Source organism: Hydra vulgaris, chromosome 05 (genome assembly GCF_038396675.1).
Source record: "Hydra vulgaris chromosome 05, alternate assembly HydraT2T_AEP".
NCBI lineage: Eukaryota > Metazoa > Cnidaria > Hydrozoa > Anthoathecata > Hydridae > Hydra > Hydra vulgaris.
In genome coordinates this window covers 36352732-36372479 of record NC_088924.1, presented here as the reverse complement: position 1 = coordinate 36372479, position 19748 = coordinate 36352732, and the positions used below count along the sequence as shown (strand labels likewise).

Sequence of the window (19748 nt, the reverse complement as noted above, 5' to 3'; positions counted from 1 at the left end):
ATTTCCATGTATTATATTATATTAAAATTGATTTAACATGCATAAATGGGTCATGTCCTATATCTCAAAAACTGAGGGTGATAGAAAGAAATGGTTTGCATATTTGGAATCAGCATATTTAATTTGTCTTAAAAAACCACCTAGTTACAAGATTTCCACAAATTTTTTTTATTTGTTTATCAGTGTAATTGCTTTCCTGAAATGGAGATGTTACAGTCATTGATTTCCCATAACACTTTCAGACGACATCAATTGATCACACTATTTTTTGGCACCTTTTACTTTAGTCAGGGCTTGTGGTCGAGCCAAACGCCAGCCGGGGCACCTAGTTTTAGACTTGGCTGATATGGTCTCTCGGCGGCCCTGGGTGCTCTAGGAATACCAAATTGTTTTGTCAAGGATATCCGCGTATTAGTTATTAATGGTGCTTCACGCTGCTTTCATTTTTGAGAAACGCTGTTTTCGTTTCTCAAAAAAGTTTAAACAAAACTATTTAAAACAATAGAACAATATTTACATTGGGAAAAAAAGAATAATTAAAATTTAAATACTTTTTTTAATAAATCTTTCAAAAAGTCTAAATCTAAAAACAATCGTAAAAAATAATGTAATAAGAAATCGATACTTTTATATCTTAAATATCTTCAATAAAATTAATGTTTATAAATACTTTTCTATAAATATATTTATAAATATTTTTTTCAATATAGATTTTAACTAAACTAGTTTAGTACTCAAGATCAGCAAATAGAAAAGATGATCCAAAGTAACATTCCAGAAGAATACAAATATTAAAAAAATAAGAACGTTCACAAAAATTGTTTGCAGTGGGATAAGAAAAGATAATAATAAAAAAGAGTGACAATAATGGCGTATAAAAAAAATCTATAAGACATTGATAAAAGATAAAATAAATGTAAAAGTAAAAACAAATGGTTAAGGTTTTTTAACTTATTTAAATAAAACGCATTAAAAATCAGAAATTAAAGAAGTTTAAAATCTTTATAGCCAAAGGTGAAGGTTTTCTGGTTAAAAAACTTAAAGACGACACTAAAAATATTTTAACAAAATTTTAACAAAACAAAAGCTAAAAAAAATAAAAATAGCAAATATAACATTTAAAGTAGCTATTAAAAATATAACTAAACGACATGCAACTGTAAAAAAACTAGCAACTGACACATTCATTATGATATTGAGTTATTATCTATATATACTTTTGACCTGAAGTAATTTCTAAGAGGAGCGAAAAGGTGTCTTAGAACTGGAACACTCCAAGATTTTCCGAGAAGTTTTTGACGATCACGCTGACCCATATTTGCGACATCTGTATAGTGATCAGGAAATCCAAATATTCTATAAGTATATATGTATGTGTGTGTATATATATATATATATATATATATATATATATATATATATATATATATATATATATATATATATATATATATATGTGTATGTGTATATATATATATATATGTATGTGTATATATATATATGTATGTGTATATATATATATATATATATATATATATATATATATATGTATGTGTATATATATATGTATATATATATATATATATATATATATATATATATATATATATATATATCTGTATGTGTATATATATATATATATATATATATATATATATATATATATATATATATATATATATCTGTATGTGTATATATATATATATATATATATATATATATATATATATATATATATATATATATATGTATGTGTGTATATATATATATATATATATATATATATATATATATATATGTATGTATATGTATATATATACGTATGTATATATATATATATATGTACGTGTATATATATATATATATGTATGTGTATATATATATATATATATATATATATATATATATATATATATATATATATATATATAAACACACACAAAAATAGAAAAGATTATGGTAAAACTCTTAATTGAGAAAATTTTTTTTTTTTTTTACCTTTCAATCTCAGTTAACCAAAGTCCGTCGTCGAGCTGAGAGTTACGTGATATTGTCCATTTGACAGGCAGCATGGCTGCTTTTGTTTGCTTTAAACTATTTTGAGAAGTCGTAATGCAACGAACCTTGTCAAACTAACAAATATTTTTATTAACAAATATTCAACATATTTTACATTTAATAAAAGCTATAAAAGTAAATTACGTTGAATTATAACAATACTCAATTTTAGTAAAAATTTAAGCTGAATTCTAAATAATTATCGTGAATTTTAAATTATGCTGAATTATAATAAAAAATTATAATAATAATTTTTACAAAAAAAATATAGCACAACTTGCCTTTGCAACTCTACCGCAATCTTTTTCTAAACACTGCTGCAACTTAAGACGATCACTTGGTAAGGGACACATGGCTCTATTCATGCCAGGTAAGTTACCCCAAAAATAGCGTGTTCTTTGCTGTGCAGAAATTTCTTTAGCGTTTATTATAACAGGATGACACTGTAGAAATCGACTTATGACGGCACGATCAGTATATCGCATTCCAACAACATTTTCAAACAACCAAAAAAAAGGACGAGCTGTTAATGGCTGAGGTTTGCAATATTCTAATATGCGATAAAATTCAAAAAACAGCTGTCCCGTGCCTTCTAATGACAAAAAAAAAAAAAATATATAGTAATTAGTAGGAATAAGAAAATAAAAAGGAAATAAGTGAAACAACTTTAAAGACAAGTGATTTCATACCATAAATTCCTTTGCGAAAAGGATTTGCTATTGATAACTCATCACATGGACTGCCACCAATCACTAAATCAAAAGGACCCCAATTTTCAATATCTTGTTTTGTAATCTTTTGTACATCTCCAATCTGTTCAACTCGCATACTATGGTGAACTTTGCTGACCTAAACGAATATTGATAAAAGATAAGTTCAGACCTTTTTAAATAACTAATTATATTTGAGCTTAAAGAATTATGGTATTTTGGCGTAAAAAGAATTATAATCACCACAAATTAACCACAAATGCAAATTAAAGCAACCATAAACAACCATTAGAGAAGATACAAACCTAATAAAATAACTAAGAACTTAGAAAAAAAACTACTTTTTTTTTTACAACAATCCGCTGCTTTCATGATATGGCACAGTTTCTTAATCTGATCTTATGTCAAAATAATAATAAATTTAAGTGAAACAGAATAGAAATGGATGAATACTTTATTCTGTGAACTCTGTTGGCTCCCAGAACTAACCATATGATAATTAATGAAATACTTTTATTCAAACTATTATAAATTACAACTCAACTTTTTAATATGATAATTACAACTCTAATAATTAAGCAATATAACTCAATTGCTACAAATGTTACTTTTTTCTTTTTAAACTATCTCTTTTTTAACTCTATCTCTGGTTAATCTCTAAATTCTTGCTCTTATTTCGTCCCTTATAAACTGTTTTGAAAGAGTTTCGAGCCCTTTTGTTTTTCTTAACTGAGTTTTCTCTCTAGTCAATCTTTATTGACTAGATTTGATTCATGTAGCAATTTTTTATGCGTTGTTTTGCATCCGTTTATGCCACCTATTCTTGTTCTGGTACAGACTTCCAGTATGGTTTATTCCTAGGTATCGATAACTTAGTTGATTAGCTTATGCAACTTTCTATCTATCTTTAATAACAAGTTGTTTGAATTGATCATAATTTAAATATGCATGATTTAATTTAAAAAACTGTACACTTCGACCACGTACTTTTCTTTTCCATATTTCTAACTTCTCCAAAATACGACTGATCAGTTTTTTTGTTTACAACGACCATGCTATGTAATTCATGAAGCGTTTCAGCTGTAGCAATTAGGAACTCCATCCCTTAAATGATAAACTGGCACAAAGTTTTGACATTTTCTTCTTTTTTTGAATTTTCAAATACAACCAACACTGATATTATGCAAGCATTTTCTCTGGTAGTTTTTTTCAAAGTTTTCTGTTAAGTGTCTCATTACCAAGCTCTTTTTCTTCTTTAGCTTCTTTTGGGTTGGTTACTGTGATGTCCAATAAGTCAGCAAATTTCTCCAGATCTTTAGGATGATCAACTCTTGTTGGTTTGAAATTTTCCAACTCGTCCATGGGTAATATTAACTATCTTCTTTGTCTGCCATATTTCTTTCGAATTTTTTATTCACAGCTTCATAAGCATAACCAGAATGTCCTAACCCATCTATTGTTGCTAAAGCTGCACCATACAGGTATTGTTGTAGTTGTAACAATTTATACTCTGGAGTTGTACTCCGGAATTTTCATTATTACCATTTCCACACTGGTACACTACTTGAAGTAACTATACAAATAAAAGTTACTATTCCTATAAACACTGATCCAATATAAACAAGATTTGATAGAGACAGCAGACAGCATGCTGTCAAAACACATATAGGAATAGAAAAATAAAAAAGTTGATGATTTTATAATGAATTGGCTCATCCCTAAAACAGCACCTACATATATTATTATTTACAAAAAATACATATTATGTCTACATAAAAAGTTTAAAACAATTGCACATTTATTAATTGGCATTAAATACAGGAATAGAAACTCTTTTTTAGAAACTTCTTTTCTTCATAAATCTTGTTCGATTTCTTGTTTTCTTGCAACTTCATGTACTTCAAGGTGTGTAGATTTTAATAATTTAGGGAAGCCAGTGTTTGCATCTAACTCATTGTCTGAAACGTTTGGTTCATTTCTTCTTGATTTTATATCACTGTCTATGGTTCCAGTAATTCTGCTTCATCTAAATATTCTTTACTGAGTGATTCTAGTTCTTTTTTAAACTTTCCTTTGATTGCTTTCTTTTCTAACATTAGCATCTCTTGTTTTTGTTTATATTTGTTTTGCTTCCAGAGAATATCACTTTGATTTTATAGATGCAACAGTTACATCAACAATTGCATTACTTGGCAATCTTCAAATTTCTTCAGGTGTTCTTTCAACTTATATTTGCTAAGCGTACCATCATTAATCAACTATAGTAGCTTATATCTTGTTTTTTCTTTAAAATTGCTATCATATTAGCATCTTGATTTAGATTCGATATTTCTTCTTTTTCTAACAATTATTTTTTTTTTTACTTTATTCTTTTTTCTTTTCCCAACTTGTCTGTAAAACCACACTCTTTGATTACCATTTGTTTACAAACTTTGTGTTTAATAATATGTGATTATGTCAGTCCTTCGATATCTCGATAGAAGTATTACGTAACACTTCAGACTTTATTGATTTGATCTTCTTCTATCGTTTGATCTTCTATCGATACTCTTGATCTTTTATACAATGAGAATTCGATGATAATACAATTAAATGTTCAACAAACATCCCTCTGCTACCAAAATATGGCTTGATATATCATATATCAAAATACATGCCATCATTTTAACAATTTTGTTGAAAAAACCTCTTTATATGGACCAAAAGCTATTTTCTTACACTCTAATCTATCCTAACTTTTTCCAGACGTAGGAAAAATAAAAATTAAAAAAAAAATTTAGAAACAAAAACACATCTTTAAAAGTAAGAGTCATAAGTACATAGTGCATTTTTAAAAAGCTCATAAATTTGTGCAACTTTAAAAAGCTTACAAACTTATGCATTTTAAAAAAGTTTATAAGTTTATGCATTTTTGAAAAGCTTATACATTTAAGCATTTTTAAAAAGCGTATAAAAAACAAATCTATTTGAATTGTTTACTATAAATAAGGACATAATAATCTATGACGGTGAAAAAAGTAGCAAACTCTTTTGGATTTTTATATACAAAAGTTGGTTTAAACATATGAAGTATTATGGAAAAAACTTTATACCAAGAAAACAGAGCCTTATACAAAAATATATGGCAAATACAATACCAAAAAAATCTTAGAATATATATTCTTTACAGACTCAAGAAGCAAATAATAATCAATTGCTCTTCCAATTTATTTTGTAAAAAAATACATTTTTAAATGGTTTTGGTTTGAAAAGCAACTTGAAATCTAGCACTACCCTCTCAATATCATCAAAATGTGCTTCCCTTAAAGACTTTTATCTGCATTGGTATTTGGTTTTGTCTTTTTATTCCATACATTATATATCTGCCACTGCTGATGCTGCCTAACTTTGTCTGCTTTAAATATTTTAATTCTTTTAAGAAAAACTAATGAAAAAAAAAAAGGTTTTTTTTTCATTAGTTTTTCTTGGGTAGTTCCTTGACAAGGTCATTTTCAATAGCATATTTTGAGTTAACTTAACAGAAAAATCAAGACTAAACTTTATTATTGAAGTGGTTTCTGTTTCATTTTCAGGATTGTTTTTTATTTTTTGAAGATAAAACAACTGGGCTGATTTTAACACCATTATAGTGGAAAATCTAAAAAAGTAAACAACACATTATCTCAGAGTTGACATTATCTGAGTTTTAGCCTCGTATGATTTATACATGTGATGAACACATACAGAAACTTTACTAAGTTTGTAAATCATTACCACCACTGAGAATCTCATCTAACTCGTCTTTTTTTCATAATATCAATAAAAAAGACCAAAAAAAGTTTGAACCAATATCTTCCTTATTTAATATAAAATTTAAAACAAAAATAACAATTTGCAAAAATTAAAAAAAAAAAACAGGAAAAACTCTTATCATTAGAAAAATATTGTGGAAAATCAAACACTTACTATCAATCACATGTGTGTAAATGAAAACACACTATCAAACATGTGTAAATAAAATTTTTGAGTCTGTAAGTCTAGTTGAGTCTGTAAGTCTAAAAGAGTTAATGATATAACTTTATCTTGAGCATTCAACAATGCTTTTTTAATGGCAACATAATCCCTTTTTTTTTTCTGAAAGTTTTTCTACTGTGGATATAAAGAAAAGGAATTTTTTGCTGAGAATTTAAGTCTACAAATTTACTTGTTCTTACTTAAAATCTTTATCAAAAAAAAAAAACTGTTGATATTTATATTTCTCTGAAATATTTATTGAAATATTCAAAATGTTAAAATGTTGTAACGTAAAACTAATTTATGCTCTTTTTATTTCATTTTGAAATTTTTTGTTCATTTTGAAAACATTTATCTTCCCCATTATGATATTTTTTGCATCACTAACTTTTCTAAAAGACTTTTTATTTATCTATATATTCAGAAAACATAAAAATTTTCATATTTATTGCAAATATTTCTTATTTTAATTAAATGTAAATTAATAATATCAATGAATCTAAAAATATTTTTAAATAAAAGAAACAATCATGAATTGAGAAATTAATATGTTAAATGTTATACTATTGTTAAAACTGTAAAAAATCTAACTTCAATTTTAACTTTGATCTTATTTCATTGTAATTCCAATAAGTTTTTTTAAAATCAAAACAATACATACATACATACATACATGTAATACATCAGTAAAATATATTATTAATGAATACTAATAAACTGAAATTCAAACTTTGATAGCTAGAGAATCAATTTCAGATGCTTGGTATGATAAAATATCCAGGCCAAGTTCACTAAGTGCTAAATAACCAGTACTGAGACCATCAAAAAGAGACAAAACACGTAGGGGTGGACGATCTTCAAATGCTACAGGATCATAGAAGAATGGTAGGGGCTGTAATATATAATTAATTCTAAATTAATTCTAAAAGAACATTTCTTTAATACTTATCTAGTAGGTTTATTATAAACTTTATATTGTTTAGTTATTTATATTTTATATACTGTTAGTTAAATAAAAAAACAATAATAACAAGCAAGTAACACATTAAGCATATTCCTGTCAGTAATGCATCTAATGTGTTTCTTATTGCAGTAGCTATTTATGTTAAAGTTGACTTTTCAAAGTTAAACCATCAAAAGAGCTTTAAAAAGGTGAAAAAAACAATTAAAAAAAAAAGATTAAATATTAAAAAAACCTCCTCAATTTTAAGCATTTATGATACACTCTACTTTGAAGAGGTAATTAATATATATATATATATTTATATATATATATATATAAATATATATATATATAAATATAATATATATATATGTAAATATAATATATATATATGTATATATATATATATATATATATATATATATATATATATATAAATATAAATATATATAAATATAATATATATAATATATATATATATATATATGTATGTTTATATATATATATATATATATATATGCATATTTATATATATATATATTTATATATATTTATATATATATATATAAATCAGGGCTTGTGATGAAGCAGGCACGATCGCGCCGGACTCGTGAAACATGCCCGTAAACGGTATTTTTAAACCTTCTAGGCGCGGAAAACAACGCTCGCTCAGCTTATAACGAGAGTATAAAATAACGCTTGTTCAAAAGTTTGCGACGGAAAAAATAATGAGTTTATATGGGTTAAACATGGATTTAAAATATTTGTAATTAAATTTTTTAGGTAATGGTAAAACTTGTTGATTTAACAGTAAAACTCTGTCTTTCTTATACTTATACTTATATAAAATATAAACATTACGTCACTTGCTTTCTGCACGTTTCTGTTTTGCTGTTTTGTCAGCATTTCTCCGTTTTGCACTCAACATAATGAATCAACAGTTTGAAGTCGTTACAGCTAATTCCAATAATGGAATGTTAACTATTTTAACTAAAACGCACGTGGAAACAATGTGAATATAAAAATGTGCAAATGAAATGGGAATAGAAAATTAGGAAATAACTGTAAGAAAGTTAAAGCTTTTGAACATTTTTAATTTTGTAAAAATGTCAAGTAAGATTTATTTGGTTTATTGTTAATAATATTCCACACATCGTTAATAATAAAAATAAATTTTCATAATGGAGATTTTTTTATTCATTCAGTTTCGAAAACGAAAAAGAGGAAAGACCGCTGACAACAGTTGAGGGGGAAATCTGTTATTTAACTTACAACTAATAGTTTTGAAGAAGAACTTCAAATTATTCTTCTTATAATCTACTAGTTTTTTACAATTAGTTTTTGACAATAAAAAAAAGAGCATTTTTTAAATAAAAAATTATAAAAAAATATATTTAATAATTAATAATTTACGAAAAAAATTATTAAAAAAATATCAAGAAATATAAAAACCGTTAATCGTAAATATTAAGTTAACAGCGTTTTAAATACATATCAAAACAATGAAAGCAAAAAATTTTAGCCACAAATTTTTCGTCAATACTATTATAAGAACTTATTAAGCACTTGCGTTTTTGTTTGGTTGCGTTTTTCTTTACCGTTTATAGTTTAAAAAAATAGCAATCTGGTGCAAATAAAAAACAAGAAGTTGGGAAGTATAAAAACTACATTGTTGCAGTAGTATAAATGTGCTGTTGTAGATACTACTTCAAACATTGACGAATGAAAGTCGTATAACAAATAGAAAGCTTTTATAAACACAGTCTTCCACAATTTTCAAATTTCAAGATCACTCTCGCGGTCCTGACCCCGAGCGCGCTTAATTGCGCTCGATGACAACATATTATAATTTTACGAGCGTGATAAAACACGCTCGGCGATTTTCTTCATCACAAGCCCTGTATATATATATATATATATATATATATATATATATAATATATATATATATATATATATATATATATATATATATATATATATATAGTTTAAACTATAGTAAGAAAAACATAATTTTGACCCTATTCGTATTCCATTTTTTAAATCTCATTTGGATTCCCGCAGTGTAACCAGTAAGGCAGTCTCCATCTCATCACAATATTTTACAAGTTATTCAGCATTAAATTAGAAAAAGTTTTATTGAAATTACTAAAGCTGAAAAAGTAATAACCATCCTAATCAAACTATTAGACATACATATCCTTCATTGTTAACAGAAAAAACATTTTTCAATCTTTGCTGCCAATCATCCCGTCTCTGGATAAGACGTACTTTTTCTCCAGTACACATAAAACAGTGCCAATCTAAACCAGCTGAAACAGTTCTACAATATCCAACACCACAGAACATATCAAGGCAGACCGAACAGTATGATCTATAAAGATAACAACTAAATTATTTTTATTATTAAAAAAAAGTCAATTAATAAAAAATTTACTTACCGGTAACAACCAGGAACATCACACAAAATGATCTCTCTTCCATCACTACATATTGAACAATACATCTGTGATCCATCTTCATCATAAAGGTATGCTGTTTCCATAAACGATTCCTAAAATACCATGAAATTAAAAAAGTTTGTATCTTTATTAAATTGATTCTTAAGTATAATAAACTTTTTTATTTAAAAAAATATTAAAAATATAATAATAATAAAGTGGACAAATGACTAAAATTTAAACAAAAGCTCTTTCAATCACAAAAAAGTGCATCCTGTTTAAAGTTGGGGTATGTGGTGTAGTGGTAGAGCGCTCACTTCATAAGCAAGAAGTTCCTAGTTTGTCAAGGTTCGTGTTTCAGAGTTATAGAGTTGAGAGAGGGTTGTAACCACAAAACAGCCTCCTCAACTGTTTTGGCCTTCTCGGCTTTGGGGAAGTGAATAATTAAATAACTTTAAATTGCAGTTAATAATTTTCATAATAATCAACAGTTATCATTAAATTAGGTATTCGTAAGTATCTAATAAGTACTTACAATATGAAAGAACTTAAAAATCAATTTTTTACTGTGTATATTCTTTATCGATGCGCCCTTATCTGTTCAAGAAAACATTATTGTTTTTAATTAAATGGATCATACTTATAAAAAATTTAACATTTTACTAAACTCCTTTTTTTTATTTTTTTATAACTTAACCTTTATTATCTTGTGATGGTTGAGTTATTTTTCATTGTTAACTGCAAATATTATGTATTACAAACATTTTAAATTTAGTTGTTATTCTATTTCTTTAGTTCTACTTTGGTGCTCTACCGACTATCATGTGTTTACTTTGCCTACTGTTAAAACATGGTTTTAACTAGGTAAACTTTAACTATTTTTAATTTACTATGTCGATTATTAGCTAATAGTTTGAAAAGAAATTAGTTTGTTGCAACCAAGAATAATTCTATTTTCTGGTCAAGTTACAAAATTTATTTGCATCGATATCTATTATGTTTTTGTTATTTTGTGTAATAGCTAATTGTCTTTGCAATAAATAACTTTTCTTACAGATTTTGATTATTTTTAACAATGCTCTAGAAAAAACATCAGCAACAGGTAAATTGATTTGCAGTGTTAATCTTTAATAATTTTACTTCTTTTATCATGTCATAAATTAATTTTTTTTATTTCAATTTTAGACATATCTTGCAGTGCTTTTTCAGTATTTTACAGAACAAATAAAGGGCACATAAGGCAAATAAGGTGTGGGCTTAAATTTAGGGCAAAAGCTCCCCTCTTGATATTTTTTTAATTATAGAGTATGGATCCTGAAGAAAGTAAAGAGTGAGGAGAGAAAGTGGTGGAAAGAAAAAAACGCTGCATCTATAATTAGTATTTATGTAGTTGGTTAATCTACCATTTGCTAATTGATAATGGAAATTTAGTTAAATTTTTTTTGTAAACATATACTTTTCTTTTTATATTTTGTTTTGTTATTATGTATAATTATGTATAAATAAATTTATTTCCAGTTAATAAATGTGGTGTATATTTCCTTTTTTTAGATTAATCAGATGTGTTAGTTCAATATATACTTATATAATTAATATATATAATTTTTATGTTTTGTTAATTTATTAATAAACATGTAAATAAAAATAACTTTATTTTACAAAGCTATTAGGCAATTTTTTGAAACCACAATCTGTAATGATTTGTATTTTATCTATGCGAACGAAAGTCTATACAAATATCTAACACAGGGTGTCTGCCAGATCAGGAAATTCAGAAATCTACAAAAAAATCAGGTAATGATAGAAGAAATTAGGTTAAATTTTGAAAAAATTAGAAAGAAATCAGGGAAAATAGCTTTTTATCAAACCTACGTAATTTAAGTAAGTTTTATTAGTACACCTAATATAAAACTTTATTCAGTGAAAAGTTTTATAAATATTTATCTTAATACTTCAAATGCGGTTTGTATAATTGTTTACATTTTTGCTATTAAAGAGGTTTTTCCAAAAGAATCCAAGTCTGATTTTTCTAATAAATAATAAGTCTAAAGTTTTTTTTAAATAAATAATAAGTCTTTTGTTTATTAAACAGTGTTAAAAGATAATATTATAGCATGCCAAAGTGCTTCGTGTTGGTTCAAATCCTTTCGTTTACACACTTTTTTTTTTAATAAATATTTTCCAATTTTTTAAAATACAAAGTAAAACATTTTTAAAGGCCAATAAATGTTATATGCATAACATATATAAAGATATACTATAATAAACAAAAAGGAGAGAGCTTTTTAAAAAGCTTTTCTACAAACACTATTAAAAATTTGTTGAGCATATGTCATGGTAGAGATACTTAAGTTATTAATATACTTAGTAATTAGTTAAGTCTGACCATTAAAGAGACAACTTTCTTTCTTATAGAAAAAAGATTTTACATGCAAATTGATTTTTCTTTAAAATTAACGGGGCAAGATTCCTTATTAGTTACAAATCTGAAAAAAAAATTAATAGAAACTTATTAAAGAACAAAATAATCCCCCATCCCTTTTTTTTGTTGGTTTGTTTGTTTTTTATAGAAATTTATAGAATTTATAAAGTATTGAACATTAATCGTTAACTCAAAACAAAGATTTTCATATTTTTAAAAAATTATTGAAATAAAGCAAAATTATTAAAATGGTCGGTGTGGAATAGACTTACCATGACCAGTATCATACAGGTCATGGTAAGTCCGTTGTTCCACATATTTAAGTCATCTCATGTTTTTTGAAACTTTTCATACCGATGGTAACTAACACATTTCAAGCAGGTATTCTAAATGTTATTTAGACTGGTACTAATATTCAATCTTTTGATGATTAGCAACATATACTGAAATGTTTAATGTTTTTTAAAGTTATTTAAAATAGATATTTTTTTAAATAGTTTTAAAAAGTAAACAAGTATAGTTTTTCTATATGGATATCGTTATTTTTCTATCTCTTACTAAAAAATATTGAAGGAAAAAATATTAAAGGTCGGTGTGAAAATATTTAAGTGTGGGTGTTCCCAAGACCTGTGTTTTACGGGTCATAACAGCTAGTATATATAAATATCTAACATACAATATAAAAACTAAAACCAGAAAATACCTTGCATTCTTTACATAGCCCACCTATGAACAAAGGGTGCTCCATTATGCACTTTAAATCTCCACACCCTAAACATATTTCTAAAACAAACAAACAAACAAAACATTTTATTTTTTTAAAAATAAATAGATCAAAATGAAATATGTAAAATTAAATAGGTAAATATAAAATGTATAAATATTTGTTGTGTACACATTTATGCTATAAATGTGTTTGATCAAATAAGATCAGCATGTCTTGATTTGTTAGAAAGATAGTTAATTTTGTAACAGCTGTTACAAAAACATTTGTACGCTTGTTACACATTTTATCTTTTTGTACAAACCATGCATATATATTAAATATGTTATACTATATTAAATAACATATAGTAAGTTATAAAATAGACGTTTTGGGTGAACTCTTAAACCCTTTGAAACCTCAAAGCTTTTTTACTTTTGTTTAACTCTAAACCATTTTTTTTTTAATAAAATCTATTTCTGTTTTAAAAAAACGAAAAATCCTTTGAATTTGGCTAAATAAATTTTTAAAATAAAGTTTATTACATTTCAAACTTTTTAAAAATGTCTTCACCTATTTATGATTTAATTTAGCAATATGCATATTTTACATATAACAAAAGCAATATACATATTTTACATATAACTAAGTGACACATGTTATTTCAAAACACATAATTTTTTTTTTAAATGTTGATGCAAAGCATTAGTTTGAATTTTGTAAACGAAAGAAAATTAAATATTGAATTCTTTTCAGTGCTCGAAGTGAGGGAAGATGAGGTGGGATGCCATCCTGGTACTTGGTAATAAAGTACAAACCATCATGCCACCATCTTCCTAATATAATAAGTACTAAGCGGGATGGTATTTTGAAATTACTGAAAACCATCCGGTCTCTTTTTTTCCCACTTTGAGCACTGATTCTGTCTTATTACAGGGTTGAATATGTAATGGTATTTTTTTTTAAGTCCTACACATAACACCATAATAACACACAACACCAAAATATTACTAAATTGTTAATATAATAATTGAAAAGTTTTATTTTTTACTCATATTGTAATATGATATTTTAATCATTATTTTAATATTATATTTTAATCATATTGTAACATGCTTTCAGTTAAGCCTTTTATACCAAATTGTTATAAACAAAATATTATAAATGTATATTTTGAAGATTATCAATGATACAAATTTTGTTACTAAATACTAAATCCTAAAAGTTGTAGTAGCAATCAGTAAATCATACATTTAAATTAGGTTTAAAATTAAGATTAAATTTTTTGCTATCTAATAAAAAAATATATATATAAACTACAAAAATGTTTTTTAAACACGTATTGAAAAACATTAAAAAAAAAAAAAAATTGATTCATGATTTATAATATTTTGAGTATTGTATTATTTTCAACTTGCAACTTTTTTTTTTTTAAATTCTCTTTTTATTAATTTTTAAAAATAATTTTATATTAACATTTATTACAACCAGCAACCTTATCAATAATTTCTAGGTATTATTAAAAAAATAGTCTTTTAAAAAAAGACAAGCAAGTATATAAAGAAGAACTAACATACATTAAAAAGAAAAGGAATAAATATATTTAAAAAAAAACCCACCAAAATAAAGATATATAAAACAAGAGACAAGAAAAAAATGTATAAAAAAGAACAAGCATGCATAAAAAAAAATCTATATTACATCCCTTCTAGAACTTTCTATAACTTATTTCTTCATAATCTATAGAGTTTTATGCTTTAAAAGTTTATGTTTGAGTTGAGCCTATGGTAAAAACACTAATGAGAGTTATATATGATTTGATAATAATGACAAAAAAAAAAAAAAAAAAATACATTGTTTATATATATATATATATATATATATATATATATATATATATATATATTTATATATATATAAATAGTACTGTTTAAATCCATATTTCCATTTGCTGCTTTGTCAAAAAGAGCTTTTACATCCTCTGATAAAATAGGAGACGGAAGAGGTTCTCCTTCATTATGTGTTAAACCATTTGTCTCACTACCTTCTTGTATAAACGGATTGTCTATAAAAAATACTTTAATTAAAATAATAAAAAAAACAGTATTAAAATTAATTATTACATATTATTTGCATATAATATATTTATTATATATTAGTTATACATTATCAGCCTTTGGAATTAAGAAAAATGGGGTCGGCAAAAAACATTTGATACAAAGGAGTTACCATAAAACATAGAAACGAGGTCAGCATTTTTTTGCCAACCTCAAACAGTTTTAGGTTGACAGTTAGGCCGGCTTTTCCGAATGCTGACTCTAATTCCAAGGGTTGCATTATATATTATTTATTTTTTGATCAAACTAATTACTTATTACATATTATATGTTTAATAAATATTTTTACATACTTTTACAATTACATATTATTTGTTTAATAAAGATTGCATATTGATTTTTTTATTACGCATTATTTGTTTATTTGTATTGTTTATCATCTTTTTTTTTTATATTTGCTTTTTTTTTTCCCCATTAAAAAGCTATAAATTTGTAATTTAATATTTAAAAATATTTAAACAAATTATATAAACAATTAAAGAACCTTCCATTGTCAATGTCTCTTCAATTGATAGTCTTTCAAAACCAAATGGTTGAAAACCATTTAAAGCCCAGTCTACAAGAACATTAAGCCGTTTTTCATCATCTGGAAGGTCAGTCTTGCAACAACGTCTAGCAGCTTCTTCAAGCAATTCTTTAATAGCACGCAAATAGAGACCTTGCATTTTTGAAGGTAAATAGCGATTTGAAAATGATGTAAGCAACTCAATGTTTTGGAGATGCACCTAAAAAGAAACTTAGTTGTAAAAAAATAAGTAAACCATACTATAATTTGTACAGTCAAAGTCAATTCCATTAGTTTCTTAGTTACCATTTTGTACGATAGACATTTTCTAAACTGTATGTGTCATAATATCATTCTTACAGTAAATTTTAAATGTTTAACCTTATTTTTTTGTTTTGTTTAAACTCTGTAAAACAGACTTTTTTCTAAACTCATGGCTTTGTAAAAATCACAAGGTCTTTTAAACAAGTGAATGAGTCTTTTTTTTGTAAATTAATGTTTTTGTTTTTGTAAATTATTAATATATTTGTTTTTGTTTTTATTCTCACATAAGCATTAAGATTAAGATGTTTTTCTTTTCTTTACTCAATGAAAACCTCTTTACTTTACAAACCTCTCTTACAAATTCTACAGACAATTTATTTACAAATTCTACTGACTTCTACTTTATATTACTATCAAAAACAACTATTGAAACCCACATAAATATGTGTTTTTGTATATATTAATACAGTTTTTGTTTTTATTCTCGCATAAGCATCAAGATTTAGGTGTTTTTCTTTTCTTTACTCAACAAAAACCTCTTTACTTTACAAACCTCTCTCACAAATTTTACTGACTTCTACTTTGTATTACTTTTACTATATATTCTACTTTAAATTACTGAAAAACAACTATTGAAACCCACATAAATATATTATTACACTTAAATCATACAAACATATTAAGAATAATTATCACATAAAAAACTACTTAAATTATGAATCAAATGACAAAGGATATTCTAGCATTTTACATTATGCAATTACACTCCCCTTTGACTCTTAAGGGTCAAGAAGGAGCATGATTATATTGCTTAAAATGAGAGAACTGTCTGTTTCTTGAAAACTATTCTCAGCTTTAATGTGCACTTTGTTTGCTTTGGAAAAAACTTTACATTGGACTTCACTGTTTTCCAGGATCTTTTCACAATTGTCGCCCACATCTGTTTCCACATCAGGAATAAGGTATATTAGCTGAGTTTCCATTCACAACTACAATTCAATTACTATGGCTGGCTTCACTTGGTATGGCACTTTGCACTTGGTGGTTTCAACCAAACTTTATTGCCAGTTCTAAATTTTTTGTTTGTGCCATTTTCTGCCAAGAGATTTTTTTTTCTAAATCCATTGATACAATTTTAATAAATATATATATTTTGTCAATTGTAAAATCTAACCCCATTTTTTTTCAACAGCAACATTGTATCAATTTATTGCTTCCGGTGTCGAAGGAAATTTTGCTGCTTGGAAACTTTGCCGCTGTGGCATTATTTCCTACATAGCTACAGCTACATACATACCCAGCTACATAATTTCCTTGGAAAAATTGCTGCCCAGCTACATAATATCCTAGGGAAAATTGTTGCTGGCAAGAAATTTTGCCGCTTTTTTTTTTTTAAATTAAAAAAAGCATGGATGACCAAAAGTACAACAATCTCGTTGATTTAATTGTCAAAAGAATATACCCTCAAGGCATCGATAAAGTTTGCAAAGATATCTTGAGAAAAAAGTCTAAAGATTTTTTAGTAAAAGTGGGTTGATTTTTTATTATAATAAAAAAAAATATTGATCTGCAAGCCATTCTAACAAGTCAAAAAACTATAGTTCTCAAAGGTCATTCCGAAAAGCATGGAGGTGGTCACTTTGGCCGAGACAAAACATTACCAAAACTCTTAGAGATGTATTACTGGAAAGGGATGGTAGATGATATTAAAAAATTTTGTAAATATTGTGATAAATGTCAAAGAGCAAACAGGTACATTGGGTTAATAACTTAATTTTTACGATATTTTGATAAAATATATTATTGCATATAAAACTTTATAGTTAATACTGTTATATATATATATATATATATATATATATATATATATATATATATATATATATATATATATATGTAATGATAATAACTATAACTTTTAATTCTGAAAATAATAAATAAACATAATTGTGTACAATATTGTTTGCAAATAATATAAGGTGATTAAATATTAAATTAACTAAAATGATCAGTTATAGTTAACCTTGTTACAATATGCATAATATAATCTTTATAGAGTATTTTAAAAGTATTCAGCTAACTACATCCTATTAATGTTAAAGATGAAGTTTGGAGTACAATTGGAACTGATTTAATTGGATTTCTTTCTCTAACAGAAAGAGGAAATAAGTATATTATAACAGCAAAATGTTTATTCTCTAAGTGGCTTGAAGCTGCTTCCTTATCTGATAAAATAGCTACAAATGTAGCAGAATTCTTGTATTGTCTTAAAGCAAGTGCTTTACAAGACAAGGTTGCTGTGAAGTTTAAATAAGTGACCAAGGCGAGAGTTTGTAAATAAGGTACTGTGTTGGTTGTTTTTTTTGGATTAATTTGTTTAAAGTTTATCTTAAATTGTCATTTTTTAAAATTTTTTTGTATCAAACACCAACTTTTAATAAAACCTTTCATAATTATATGAAAACTATTATATTTTAATTTGGGGACAATAGAGACACCAGAGTGAATAATGTTTTCGTTAACAGTAAATGACAATGACTATTAATGTAAATAATACAAATCAATAAAAAATTATTATTTTTATTTCAGATAGTACTTTTTTCATAAACAAAAATATTAAAAAAAAAAAGTGTATATGTAGAGTTCCAAGCAGTTAATAAAATAAATCTCTTTTTAAAAAATCACAATTAGGAATTTTTAAACAATTAGCATATATTCTTAAATGTCTTGAAAAAATAATGAAAGAATAAAAAAATAAATAGAACAAGCTATTTATAGATTTTAAAGTAAGAAGAAAAGTGTATAATTTGATTTAAGAAAAAATGCTTAACTATCATTATTTTTTAATACCTTGTAGTGATCCAAAATTTTAGCAATTAGTTTTAAATAGGTTGACCGCAAAGCTGGTTTAATATTTTAAAGCATCAACATTTAAATTTTAAATATTTCCAGCAATATAAGCAAATTAGTTTCTTAAATAATCATGTTGCATAGCTGACTGCTGGGAAGGAAAAGTTTGTTTTTTACATCAATTTTAATTTTTTTTTTTTTTTTGTCAATTATTTACTTAAACTAATTGGTCATTTTAAACTTTGTTATAAAGTATTCAAATAGTTAAAAAAAATCCACTAAACTACTGCGTAGCTGACTGCCAAAACTAAATAGTTACATGTCCCAAATTTTGTTTGTTTTTTTCAATGCAATAAAATGTTTTGCCAAATATATTTTTAACTTAAAAACATTTATATTCAATTAGAAATTATTTAAAACTTCAAAACACAGTCATATAGTCAATTTAAAAATATGGAATCATTCCAGGAACCAGTTGCTTGCTCATCTAATGAAAATAAAAAAGGTGGCGTTGTGAAAACATTATAGAACTTTCAAATCATTTTAAAATTTATTTGCAATTGTGTTTAAAATTTATTTGTAGTTTACTTTTTTTATTACAGCCATCAAGATAATAAATAGAAAAGCACTGAACCAAAGGAATTACATGAGTAGAAATCATGACGAAAAGAAACACAAAGCTAAAGAAAATGTTAGACTTCGAAGACAAATGTGGAAAAAAGATTTTCAAAAAATTGCAGCT

The 19748-nt window shown here is 25.4% G+C and overlaps 1 protein-coding gene across 3 annotated transcripts in view; it reads right to left on the bottom strand.

Annotated features, from left to right (window-relative positions):
* Nucleotides 1–936: 936 nt before the first annotated feature.
* The window catches only part of LOC100209870 (DNA (cytosine-5)-methyltransferase 3A), a 74825-nt gene continuing 56013 nt past the window's right edge, over nt 937–19748 (bottom strand). For 2 of the 3 annotated variants that reach the window (XM_065798049.1, XM_065798048.1), the window contains 10 exons: nt 15872–16112; nt 15198–15335; nt 13271–13350; nt 10146–10258; nt 9901–10078; nt 7492–7653; nt 2748–2907; nt 2340–2650; nt 1999–2132; nt 937–1356 (listed from right to left, as the gene is read on the bottom strand). In XM_065798049.1, coding sequence (XP_065654121.1) covers nt 1188–1356; nt 1999–2132; nt 2340–2650; nt 2748–2907; nt 7492–7653; nt 9901–10078; nt 10146–10258; nt 13271–13350; nt 15198–15335; nt 15872–16112 — 1686 coding nt within the window. In that variant the 3' untranslated portion in view covers nt 937–1187. The remainder of the gene's footprint in view (nt 1357–1998; nt 2133–2339; nt 2651–2747; nt 2908–7491; nt 7654–9900; nt 10079–10145; nt 10259–13270; nt 13351–15197; nt 15336–15871; nt 16113–19748) is intronic. The other variant, XM_065798050.1, reaches the window with a different exon arrangement.